General features: G+C 36.1%; 4 protein-coding genes and 1 non-coding gene across 5 annotated transcripts; 2 read left to right on the top strand and 3 right to left on the bottom strand.

The window, feature by feature from the left end:
• Positions 1–616: 616 nt before the first annotated feature.
• Positions 617–1,623, top strand: LOC108204235 (chlorophyll a-b binding protein, chloroplastic-like). The gene has a single exon (XM_017373568.2). The coding sequence runs from the start codon at positions 725–727 to the stop codon at positions 1,520–1,522; it is 798 nt and encodes a 265-aa protein (XP_017229057.1). The 5' UTR covers positions 617–724; the 3' UTR covers positions 1,523–1,623.
• Positions 1,624–2,125: 502 nt separating this feature from the next.
• TRNAL-UAG (transfer RNA leucine (anticodon UAG)) lies at positions 2,126–2,205 on the bottom strand. Its single transcript has one exon. It is a non-coding gene; the product is annotated as a tRNA-Leu (tRNA).
• Positions 2,206–2,546: 341 nt separating this feature from the next.
• Positions 2,547–3,693, top strand: LOC108205087 (glucan endo-1,3-beta-D-glucosidase-like). Its single transcript, XM_017374872.2, has 4 exons — positions 2,547–2,689; positions 2,835–2,875; positions 3,013–3,247; positions 3,374–3,693. The coding sequence occupies exons 1-4, from the start codon at positions 2,626–2,628 to the stop codon at positions 3,421–3,423; spliced, it is 390 nt and encodes a 129-aa protein (XP_017230361.1). The 5' UTR covers positions 2,547–2,625; the 3' UTR covers positions 3,424–3,693.
• A 389-nt stretch (positions 3,694–4,082) lies between these two features.
• LOC108205086 (transcription factor bHLH144) lies at positions 4,083–7,816 on the bottom strand. The gene is made up of 4 exons (XM_017374871.2): positions 7,615–7,816; positions 7,111–7,228; positions 6,853–7,014; positions 4,083–5,425 (listed from the first exon to the last, which is right to left on the bottom strand). Exon 4 carries the CDS (start codon positions 5,151–5,153, stop codon positions 4,428–4,430), a length of 726 nt encoding a protein of 241 aa, XP_017230360.1. The 5' UTR covers positions 5,154–5,425; positions 6,853–7,014; positions 7,111–7,228; positions 7,615–7,816; the 3' UTR covers positions 4,083–4,427.
• Positions 7,817–8,786: 970 nt separating this feature from the next.
• On the bottom strand, positions 8,787–11,964 carry LOC108223784 (probable beta-D-xylosidase 5). The gene is made up of 7 exons (XM_017398207.2): positions 11,443–11,964; positions 11,048–11,353; positions 10,779–10,948; positions 10,576–10,676; positions 10,153–10,494; positions 9,639–10,055; positions 8,787–9,546 (listed from the first exon to the last, which is right to left on the bottom strand). Exons 1-7 carry the CDS (start codon positions 11,866–11,868, stop codon positions 8,936–8,938), a joined length of 2,373 nt encoding a protein of 790 aa, XP_017253696.1. The 5' UTR covers positions 11,869–11,964; the 3' UTR covers positions 8,787–8,935.
• Between the last annotated feature and the right edge of the window lie 976 nt (positions 11,965–12,940).

Below are 12,940 nucleotides of genomic sequence, written 5' to 3'. Positions count from 1 at the left end.
CCGCCTACCAGATAATCAGATGTTGAAAATAATATACACAGTTTGCTCGTTTTTCATGTTAAACAAGTCACAAAGGGCGATACAAATTACAAATGATCGAATTTGTGATATGTCTTATACTGGACCCATATTTCAAATTACCCTGTTGACTACTAATATCTTTGTTCTACCTATTACAAAACAAAAAAAAAATAGAAAATATCTTTGTTCTAATATTCGGTTGAAATGCCCCCTTACTGTGCATGAAGGTCACAACTGTAACCCAATGAAGCGTTGATCGTAGAATTCAGAAATCGAAATTAATCGATTGATAATAAAATATGTTTTAAAAATTTAATCGGGATTATAGAACACTGTCCACGGCCCACGGGTATAGTCTTATGAGATACTTGCATCATGTATTAACTATTAAGTATTATTAGTCACAGGCGTAGATTTGCCACCACTCATATAAGTAGTCAAGATTCAAACTCTTCTCTGAGTGCATAATGTTCTCACAATGCTACACCTAATAAATCCACAACTGGATAGTGGTTCAAAAATCTACAAATGGATATGCAATCGAGTCCTCAATATATCATCAACCAATGAAAGAACAGCAATAGATCCCCAAAGATAAAGACCACTGTTCTTCACTCCATATTTATAAGCCCTTCTCAGAGAGCATTCAAGCACTCAAGCTAACAACAATCCTTTCTCATCTCTTCTACTAATTAGCTCACCAATGGCTGCCTCAACAATGGCTCTTTCTTCTCCTTCTTTTGCAGGCAAGGCTGTGCAAGTAGCTCCATCCTCATCTGAGCTCTTTGGCAATGGAAGAGTTTCCATGAGGAAGACTGTCAAGAAAGTCACTGTCTCAGACAGCCCATGGTACGGCCCAGACAGAGTCAAGTACTTGGGCCCATTCTCCGGTGAAGCCCCATCTTACCTGACTGGTGAATTCCCTGGTGACTATGGCTGGGACACAGCTGGACTCTCTGCTGATCCCGAGACCTTCGCCAAGAATCGTGAGCTTGAAGTCATTCACTCCAGATGGGCTATGCTTGGAGCCCTTGGATGTGTTTTCCCCGAGCTCTTGGCCCGAAATGGTGTCAAGTTTGGGGAAGCTGTGTGGTTCAAGGCTGGCTCACAGATTTTCAGTGAGGGAGGGCTTGACTACTTGGGCAACCCGAGCTTGGTCCATGCACAGAGCATCTTGGCCATCTGGGCTACCCAGGTAATTCTCATGGGTGCTGTGGAGGGCTACCGTGTTGCAGGAGGGCCACTAGGTGAGATTGTTGACCCGCTTTACCCCGGAGGAAGCTTCGACCCATTAGGCCTTGCGGAAGACCCTGAAGCATTTGCTGAGCTTAAGGTGAAGGAGCTCAAGAATGGAAGACTTGCCATGTTTTCGATGTTCGGGTTCTTTGTCCAGGCCATTGTGACTGGAAAGGGTCCATTGGAGAACCTTGCTGACCACCTTGCTGATCCAGTTAACAACAATGCCTGGGCATTCGCCACCAACTTTGTTCCCGGAAAATGAGAAGTGCAATTTTTAGTTTCTAAATCATTATGAGAGAGCTGGATTATGTAAATACAAGCAATTAAATTCTACTGAATGCCAAATTTTATGTCATTTTGTCACTACTAGTACTAAACTAAGGACTTCTCTTGAAGCAACTAAAATTTATTTATCACGGCTTGCTAAACAATAATTTCTGGCCCTGTGAAGAAATGATGTTGTTCGGTCAAACTGTTTTTCTTTACTTGAACAACCAGTGAAAAGTTTAACAATCAGGAAGCACTAATTAGGTAATGCAGGAAGCTTTAACATGGTTTCTGTGAGGGGGTTTATAGCTTCTTAGGAGAATGTCAACTGAATTATCATATAAGAACTCTCATATTTACACTTCAAAAGACAACATCAGCCACCAGGTCATCAACATATGGTTCTCAGGAAAATGCTTATCCCAATTTCCAAAGTTAAATAATAAAAACGAAAAAGAGTTGACAGCTGTGGGATTTGGAAAATGCTTATCCCAATTTCCAAAGTTAAATAATGAAAATGAAAAAGAGTTGACAGCTGTGGGATTTGGAAAATGCTTATCCCAATTTCCAAAGTTAAATAATGAAAATGAAAAAGAGTTGACAGCTGTGGGATTTGAACCCACGCCCTTTCGGACCAGAGCCTAAATCTGGCGCCTTAGACCACTCGGCCAAACTGTCTTAGATGTCAAAATCGTGCAGAACTCATAATTGATTACTAACAAGAAAATGAATACTTTTACTTCTCTTTCTGTCGGATTAAATTTTTTTTGGCTATATCTTTTATTTCTAACGTCAAATCAATTAAATATATTGCCGTTTCCAATCTGTTTACAACCGCAGATGCATTACGAAAGCAAAAAAAAAAAGGAAATAACAAATGAGCATAATTGCATATTTTTACTAAAAAAACAAAAGGTTCTGGGTCGCAAGAAACACAAAAAGGTGGTAAGTAGTTACAAACACATACTACAAATTAACAATACATAAATGTTTCATGACAGATTAATTTTACCTACTTTCAACTCTAGTTTATTAAACCAACTAAGAAAAAATCAATTCTTCATCTTCCATAAAAAAAACATCAATTTTCCCCAGATCATGGCACACTTGGTCTCTTCTCTTCCAACTCTCTGCACTCTTCTACTTCTGTGCTTCATTTCAGGTTCTTTCACTTTCACTACATTCGATTTTAGCTATTTCGTTTTCGATACTACGTGGTTGGACGTGTATTTAAATTTCTGTGACCGACTTTGTAAAACAATTTGTAGTAGTGACATTGTTTTACTTGATTAATATCATACTTTCAGGTGGAACGCTGAATCTTGTTGATGGACAGGCACCTGGGCAGGTACATTTCGACAAAACTCCCAACTACATATATTTCGTGATTCTTTGCTTTTATTTTCTGGGTGTCTAAATTTCAGACAGGAGATACGATGAAAACTTGTGTGGTGATTGTTGAGAATAATGTGCATGGTTTCGCAGGGAGCTTGGTGTATTGCGAAACCATCGACTCCAGATGACACGCTGACAGAAAACTTAGACTACGCATGCGCTAACATCGATTGCAGCATTACAAAGGAAGGTGGCCCTTGTTTTGAACCTCAAACTCTGATCAACCACGCTTCGGTAGCTATGAATCTGTATTACCAGAGTCAGGGAAGGCATACCTGGAACTGTGACTTCAAGACTACTGCTGTGATATCAGTCACTGATCCAAGTAAGTAACCTGCTTAAACTATGAATTCAGAGAACTCCAAAAACTAGGAAACATAAATTCAAGTATGTACATCTACTACTAGATTGTCCCAGATCCTAAATGCCAACTCTTCCTTTAACTTTGCAGGTTTTGGCACTTGCACGTTCCTGTTCAATCAGACTGTGAAGACGCGCTAGTTTTGGTTTTCAAGTCTGTCGATGCATTCTGCAGTTTGTAATCACAGACCCGAAAGGTTGCATCTATTTTTCTGTAGTATGAATTATGATATATCTGAGATCAAGAAGTATTTTGAACATATCAAATTATCAAATGTAATGGGGCATCACATATACCAAAAGAGGTTATTATACTTTGGTAAAGTTATAGTTGCCTATACATAAACAAAGCACGATATGAAGGTACTGCAAATATCATGCAAGTTCAATAGTTAAATGTCAAGTCTTGTTATCGCTGATCAGCAAAACATGTTTGTAACTTTATATCAACAGTATGCACAAAGTATGTAGAAAGTTATACAAGAAAGTACGTAGAAAGTTATGCACAAAGTAATGAAGTATGTAGAAAGTTATACATGAAGAGACAAGAATGAACAGATAGAACAAATGACAAAACACACACATTCACAAATGAGAAAACACCCACAGCTAAATACCAATATTTGACTTGTCATAATCAAAATAAGGTGACAGCAAGTGGAAACACAAGGCTACAGTTTGAATATAACAATAAGAATGGAAACATGAGGCTGCTATTACCAAGACTACAAATTTAAAGGTAGATAACTGCATTTTGGAATAGGCCAATAGAGATTTGAAGAGAAATTAAACACAGAATATTACAGGAAAAAGCTTTAATAATAAAAATCAACTCTAGTCTGTATAATAATACCAATACGAAGAATCGAAATGCAGAAAAGTCAAGATTCAAATATAGTTTACATATTTCTGACCAGAAGTTTGCATAATACAGAAAGGACTCTTACTCTGAGTTGCATCAGGAAATATAATAGCAGCATTGTTTGGTGTCTAGACAGCAAAAGTCCGCATGAGCAGTACATGCAATCTGTACATCCACCACAACAGTATGCATGACATTATTAACACATACACGGACCATCTTAATCCCATTCGCTGGGAGCAATATCATTTTGTAATTTATTGCGTAAGCAGTAGAGTCTGAATTACGTCTTTATGTTTCCAGCACCCAGTGTCTCAACTTCTACTTTAAGAGACTTGAGGTACCTCACAGCTTCATCAAGGACAGTGACAGTGTCCATCTGGTTTCCCCCAGGCACAATTCTTTTTAATGCCTTAACCATCTTCTTCACTTTCTGACGCTTTCTGCCGCTGCAGTTGCTGTCATTTCCATACGACTCCTGTGAAAAAGTAGGCAACCTGCCCTTCTTGGGTCTTGAACCATGCGAGGAACAAGAATCAAGGAAATCACTTGGATAATTTCCACAAGTACGAGCTGTGCTAACTACCTCATCATCACTTTCTTCCTCCTCTTCCTCGTCATAGTTCAACAATGCATCAATATCATCGGAGTCTTCTTTCAACGGAGAATCTTCTCCCTCATCAATATTTGTATTCACTTTAGCTCTATCTTCTTCAAAGGAAGGGAGACAGAAATTCAGGCCAGGATGACACAATTTGCCACAAATTGTTGGATGGAACATTATCTGGCTTCGGTTATCAGTCTGATCACATATAATGAAATTTCTTGGGCATGCTTCAGAAGGTTGAAACTTGACACCATGGAAAGGCATCAGGTGATTTTGAGTTGGTGGGGAAACTGTTCCACCAAAAAAGGGTGAAATGGGAGCATTACACATGTAACCACCAACCAATTGGTCTGTATAGTGGCCTTTTGGCTTTTGAGGGGCAAACTGCTGTTCCCCGTGCATTACTACTTCAACTGACTAGATGTTTTACTAAACTGGAATTTTGCAGCTTCAAAGGGAAAATATTAGAATTCAACTGGATGGAAGTTCCTACGACTACAACAGATCACAAAAGCACGCACAAGCTTTCCATTATAGTACAGGTGATCATCCAACCCAACCTATATGCTATAGCACTAAGCAACTCAAGGTGTCTTGTATGCAAACTGAGAGAAAATGAATGGTATAGCACTATCCTACGTCACAGGTTTTAGCAATTGGCGGAAATATTCAGCCTGCCAACAAAAGAAGAATCAAAATCACAAGCATTGGTCAGCATAAATTTGTAAATTATGCTATGGAGCAAAGGTTGATTACTTGATTATCAAACAGCGCTATGGAATATAATACATATTTGAACACACGAAGTAAAACAAAGCACACAACATTGAGGCTACATCATCAACTCTAAGGTTACCACACAGTGCTCCATAAAAAAAGACCATTATAAAATTTGATCTCCTATCTAACAGTTATCAATTTCACTGTTACAACAGACAAGGGTAAAGAATACACCAATAATTTACAAACTATGAAACTTCATTAGATATATTAAAATGGTATTCAATCTCCTATTGTATTAATTTCTTGTAAAATAATAAGATATATAACATAGATAAAAAAAAATTATCAAACAGATTCTTAACATTATCGCTTGCGCCAATATCAATCAAAAAAATGAATGAAAGATTTCCCTCAGTTATCATTTATCAATGTAACATTAAGGCAGTATAAGTTTGAAACACTATCATAAAAGACAAGCGAGTAGCTCTCAGCTCTTTACACCTCCATGAAACAAAACAAGGAGCAATTATAAATAGTCAATAATCAGATTAGTGAACAAACTTTATTTTGCAATTAATTTCTAAACAAATTGAAGGTAACTTCAGTAGCCATATTATCAGACTTATTAGTCACCACTACCTTAATTGAATATAAAATATGAACCAAAGGACAAGAAGAATTAATTTTTGTAATGAAGTATTGAGACCTAAAACTTAATTATATGTGTCATATCATAAAACAAGTGAGTAAGTCTCAACTCTGCAAATGAGTATCCTTCAAAAGAATACATAAAACATTATAAAATGTGATATAATATAGAGTTTATATTATTGGAAAACATACAATTTGCTGTTGGAGAGATAACACTATTTGTATTTTCCAAATACGGGAATTAAGGTGACACATAGTCCCATTGGAGATGCTCTAGGACTTGATCATTTTACCATACCATAACTAGCAAGAAGCAGGATGAAATCTACATCATACTATACTGCAACAGCACAGATTATTATAGAGCTTCCAATCCCTCTCTAAAAGTCAATAAGGAATGCAGCTAAATCGGCCACAGGAATATCATCAGATCTAGTTAATCAGCCAAAGTCCTAAATAGAATATAATCTATCAACACAAAATAAGCAAGACGCCCCAATTTGATTTTTTATAGTGATGACTTTACAGGTACTTTCCACAGACAGTTCAAAAATATGATATACAAATTATACAATTCTTAAAGCATCAAATAATTAAATAAGATGCAAACATGTTTGATAATATGTAACTAATTAACATGAAAAAAATGAATGATGTAGTATAAAATTTGGGAATCGTATAACACAAATAAAAAATAAAAAATAAATAATAACATGAACTATGTTACCTGACAAATTTGCATCCGTTGATAGTAAGCAACAACCCCAACACTCATTTTAATTTTCCCAACTTCTTTCACTGCTTTGTATCTCCTCGACGTGATTCCAATGTACATTATCAACACCCCAACCAAAATATATAGGATGTATCTCGATTCTCAAGTTGTAAGCTGACCTCCAATAAAATACAAGCACAGGCTCATCAATATAACTGTGCGGACTCAAATGTACATGAACAAAAAGAGACTAAAAGAGACATAACTCACCTAGATAATCAATTACAGTATAACACGAAAGAACACCACCAAGCGAACACAATATATCCAAGGCATTGTGAATCCTTCGCCAATGCAAATTATCAGTTGTATAAACCCAGTCCAACTTCTGAAACACCAAAAAAACAATTCATAAACAAATGTAACAAGTACATCCACATTATACTTAAATCAAGACAATCCAACAAACAATAAAATCCTTAACATAAACATAATAGACATAATTACAATACTTCAAATCAACTACTACTTACAAAAAAAAAAGTTTTTAACTTCACTAAAAACTTCACATCTATAATCCAAAAAAATCATAATCAACACAAAAAGTAAAGATCTTTAATGAGACAATACACATACACCTACATAAACATGGATTCAGACATAGATTAAACATCAAATGACAAAAAGATTTAAAGGGCACGAGCTAAAATCAAAAAGAAACATAGACATAGTAAAACAAGACAAATTAAAGCAAAAATGTACAGAAAATTTTACCAAAATCGAGAATTCGTGATCAAGATAAAAACTTTATGGTTCAAGATTAGAACTTTAAAGATAAAATGGGTAGATCTGTGAGTGAGAGAGAGAAATGGCGAGTTCTTGGTGATGGGGTTTGATGATTTTGGGTGGGTGTGCCAGTGTGTGTAAACAAGATGGAGTCAAACACGGGGAATAAGAGCCGTTGGATGAGAACTTTACGGATGATGCGGGAAAAAGTCTGGCCGTTGGATGGAAGAGCACGCGTGATATGAAAGTGGGCCTCACCGGCTTTGACAAATGCGTAGGATCTCCGTTTGAAATCTCTAGGAATTTGGTACTTGCATTTTTATATACTTGTAACTTCTATGTATGTTTCACATGTGTACCTGTATGTATGTATCATATGTGTATGTGTTGGACCATGTAATCCATATTTTGGTTCTAAAATATAATAAAATAATAATTATTTAAACTATAGATAATTAAAAAGTTAGTTTAGTCTGAAATATTTTCTATAATTATTTCTTATATTAAAAAATAATATTTTATTGATACTTTTATTTTGATGGGAGAGATAAAAAGAGGGAGAGATGATAATGATTAATGAGGAAGGGGATTATCACCTTTAGAAATTTGTAATTTGACTGTAAATCTTACTTGTCAAAAAATTTATTTAAAATAACTAATTTAATCTAGTAGCGGTATTTCAAAACTGCTGACTCTACGCGAAACCAGTATTGTCTGTCGGGCATTGCTGTCAAAAATTGTTGTGCCGTCAGAAAAAGTGTTCGGTAAAAAAAGTGTTGTTGTAAAAATCACATAACAGTTTGGTAAATTTTTGATATTTGCTTATTTTCAGTTATAATATAAGAATAATAATGTTTTTGGTGAGGTTTGGTAATGAAATATGTAATAGCTTTCTGTAAAAGCTGAGCAGTAGCTTTTTCCAAAAATATGATAGGACCTGCTTTTTCCAAAAGCAGTTTTTCAGCCAAAAGCTGATGTTCGGAAAAACTGCTTTTAGATTTACCAAACAGTTTTTCACCTGCTTTTCAGCAAAAAGCTGCTGTTGCTGTCAGTAACAGCAACCCCAAACAGAAAGACTTCAGTATCCTGCCATTGTTACTTCAATCCAAATTTGCAATGGAGACAAATGCAAATGCATCACATTTAAAAAGACATGCAAGTTGCTGCATCAAATCATATAAAATTTCACTTCAAAAATCTCAAAAAATCCTGAAAAACTAAATCCACTACCTAAGAGTCTAACAAGTAGTAACAAGTAACAATAGTTTGAACCAAAGATAAACCTGCAATGTTGGACTCTGCCAGCATACTAATGTTCAAAGCTAACATGAATTGGAAATGATAATACATTATCTCCTATCATAATATTGTGTTCTCCTGATGCCAAAACTTGGTAAGCCTTGTGATCAACAATGGACAAGCTTTTACAAGCATCCAGAACAAATTTGACTGATTTACTTTTCTTAGCCTTAACAGAAACTCTTTTGAATCCAACCAGTTGCTTCAGTGGAGTTCCAATAATATCTCCAGGAGGTACCGCGTAAACCATGACAACTTCATCTCCGTCTCTACTTCCCTTGTTCTCAACTCGAACTTCAAATTTGATATTATAGTCACATTTTAAGTCATTAACCAATACAGAGTGGCGTTCAAGCTTGGAAGTGCTGTCTTTGTAGTTCAGCTCGCGACTATGCTGGAACTTATTTAATTTGATCTTAAGATCTTTTTTTGAATCCACAATATGGTATTCAAATCGAGTGTAACTGAGACCATATCCGAATGGATAAACTGTAGAGCCATTGAAAAACTTATAAGTCCGACCTGGATGACCCAACTTATCATTCGGCCTCAGCTGCATAGATGTCATTGGCAACTTGTCCACATAGTTAGCTTCATACCATGTTAAAGGCAACCTTCCTCCTGTTGTACAGAATACAGATCAGTGATTTATTTTGTCGAAGCTAATGAACAAATATCACATTTGCATTGTATTTACTACAAATGTTTATCACCTGGATTGTATTTTCCAAATATGACATCTGCAATAGCTTGGCCACCTCTTTCACCAGGATACCCGGCCCACAAAATTGCCTTGATTTTAGAATCATTTTTGGCGAAAGATATATCAACACCTCCAGCAGACATTACCACAAGAATTACAGGGCCTTTGGAGACTTTGGAAACTTGTTGAATCAGCTGAGGTTGATAAGAAGGAAGATTTAAATTGACTCTATCCTTGTACTCTGCCTCGACAGTTTGATCTAGGCCTACAAATATAATTGTAGCATCCGCTTCTTCAGCAGTCGCGTCTAAAGCTTCACTGATAAAGCTTTCGTTCTTGCATAAAATATCTCCACAACCCATTGCATACTTTACTTTGGCATATGCAGAGAATGCATTAATAGGAGAGGTATATTGGCATGGTATACCTATACATTATATTTAAAGAAAACGACAATGTTAGGAACACCTGTACAAATAAACAGACAAATTAAATGTCAGTATTTTATACTTTTGATTATTAACCTTTGTAATTTCCGATCATAGCCTCTGTGGCATTGGCGTGAGGACCAACCAGTGCAAGAACATTATATTTCTTAGGATCCAAAGGCAAAGTCTCTTTTTCGTTCTTCAAAAGAACGATTCCTTCTCTTGCGGCTTCTGTTGCCAATTCAATGTGGTCCTTATGACACACATTGTCCAAGCCAAGCGATTTAAGTGATGGATTCCCATCAAACAAGCCAAGTCTCATAAGCACAACATACAGATTAATAAGAGCCTTATCTATCAAGTCTTCCCTAGCCTTCCCTTGCACTACAGCATTGCCCATATACTTGGGGTATGATCCCATACAATCCAAGTCCAACCCTGAGATATCAAGGGAAATAATTTTTTCATTAGTCTAATTGCTCTGAAAGTTTAATCTACAGCTCTAACTCTGTTATATACCTGCTTTTAGTGCTTGTGAAACTGTGTCTTCAGGTTTGTCATTGAGCCATTTTTGATTATCTATCATGACTTCAATTGAATCGCAATCTGACACTATATACCTAAAAGTTTCATTACATCTCATTAGTAATGTCTCCATAATTATCAGAAACTCTAAGATTTTGTATAATTCAGAAACTAATTAATGATAAATTTGTAGTTACCCATGAAGATCCCATTCCCCTCTTACAGTATCTTTCAAGAGTTTTGTATCAGCACAAGCAGGAATTCCATTTATCTTGTTGTACGAGCACATAACACTCACCACATCACCATCTCGCACACACATTTCAAAAGGCGGAAGAAAAGTTTCCACCATATCTTGTTCATGCACCTTAAAAACATTCAATATTATCAACTAAACATTGAACAGATAGCTTGGACACTCACTTGGATGCATATACATAACTAAATTATTGACTGGAAAAATTACCCTGGCATCAAAATGTAGTCTGTCGACTCCAAGCCAATTATCAACATCATAAGCTGCCAAATGCTTGCAACATGCACCAACTTTGAGAGGCCTAGAATTTAAATCAGTAAAATTTTCCGTTCCTTCAATGTCCTGCAAGCCTCTAACATAATTCGATGCATAAGTTCCTGCAACAAAAGGATCTTCCCCTGGCATTTCAAGGGCCCTTCCCCATCTAGGATCCCTCACCACATTAATATTTGGACTCCAATATGTAAGCCCTGCATGGCCTAGATTGTACATTGCTCTTGCTTCTGTCGAAACAGCCTACAACAACATTTTTTTTTTCTAAATAAGAACATTTAGTAATGAAGAAACAAAACATATAACTGAAAGGACTCAGAATTAAGTCATACCTGCCCAATGGCTTTCCAAAGGGACTCATTAAAAGAAGCAACAGTAAGTATGGGTGGTGGAAAGCTTGTTGCACCAGGGACAATATCTCCAAAATGTGTAGCTCCATCCCCAAAATCCGAGACACCATGCAGAGCCTCGGACCACCAGTTATACGCGGGCAAGCCTAACCTTGGCACACCAGTGGCCTTATCACCAATCTGGTGCACCTTCTCCAGTAGTGTCATTTGATCAACCAAGTCCTTGGCTCGGACATGATACGAAAGAGATTGATCACAAAATGTCAAGGCTTTGACATCCATCCCAAGACTTGAGAGTCTTGATGGATCACAAATGGGAATGCTGAAGTTTGCATGGGACTGAGCACTAATAAGGTTTATGAAATAAGCTAGTGTGACAGAAAATATGAAGAAAGGTAAAGTGGCCATGGTTGGTTTACTAATACAAGGACTCTCCAAATTCCAATTTTGTTCCAGAGTATGAAACTATGCACGCATGATGAAGCTATGAAGATTTCAGATAAAAACGAGATACATAAAAAGTGATTAAGCTTATCAAGAAGTAATGACTATGCTGTTATTCCGGTTATTTTCATATCTTATCTTATCTTGTTTATTTTTGTTTATTTTTTTAATTTTGAAACTTTAAGTGTCTACACCATTCTGAATTTCTGATAATAAAAGTATACTGTTTTTTTTTTGAAAAAAAGAAATTAATTCAATAATGAAAAACCATACTGCATCTACAAGAACAATCGAGTCGAACAAACATAAAACAGATAATATCGCTGATTAATCTAGTCTTTGTAAAGACACAATCAAGCGATTTGTTGAAATTGATATATACACATATAGCCTTCATCAAAACCCGTTTGAGCTATCGATCGTAACTGCAATCTCATATAAATCTTTACCACTGAATCAATCCCTTGAAAATCTGGCAGATCTAACGTCCTGGACATTGAATCACACCAAGATACACACCAAGCTCTCACAAAGAGAGAGTAAACAAAACCCAAATAAATTGGGAACAAAACTCACTCAAAACAGATTTTATCAAACAAATAGAAATCACACCAAAATACACACCAAGCTCTCACCAAGATACACACCAAGCTCTCACAAAGAGAGAATAAACAAAACCCAAATAAATTGGGAACAAAACTCACTCAAAACAGATTTTATCAAACAATAGAGGAGTATTATACTCATTTAGGTAATTTTCTACGTTCACGAAAGTATAAAAATATAATATACTGTTATCCATTTTGCATTTAGCTCAAACTAAGGAAATGCAAAATGCAGATCCGTATCCGAATTATCCGTTTGACACCCCTACCGGAGACCATCTCCAATTAAGCAAAAAATATTTCATATAAAAATATATATCTAAGTGTTTTTCTTGCAGGTGTTTGAGGTCTCCAACGAAAGAATAGTTTTCATAGAAATTCCTTTAAAAGTTTGATAGTTCTGCAATAATATGCAAACAATGACCACCAGC

This window comes from Daucus carota, chromosome 1 (genome assembly GCF_001625215.2).
Source record: "Daucus carota subsp. sativus chromosome 1, DH1 v3.0, whole genome shotgun sequence".
Taxonomy (NCBI): Eukaryota; Viridiplantae; Streptophyta; class Magnoliopsida; order Apiales; family Apiaceae; genus Daucus; species Daucus carota.
Note: the sequence above shows the minus strand (reverse complement) of the source record. Positions and strands in the feature narration are given on the sequence as shown.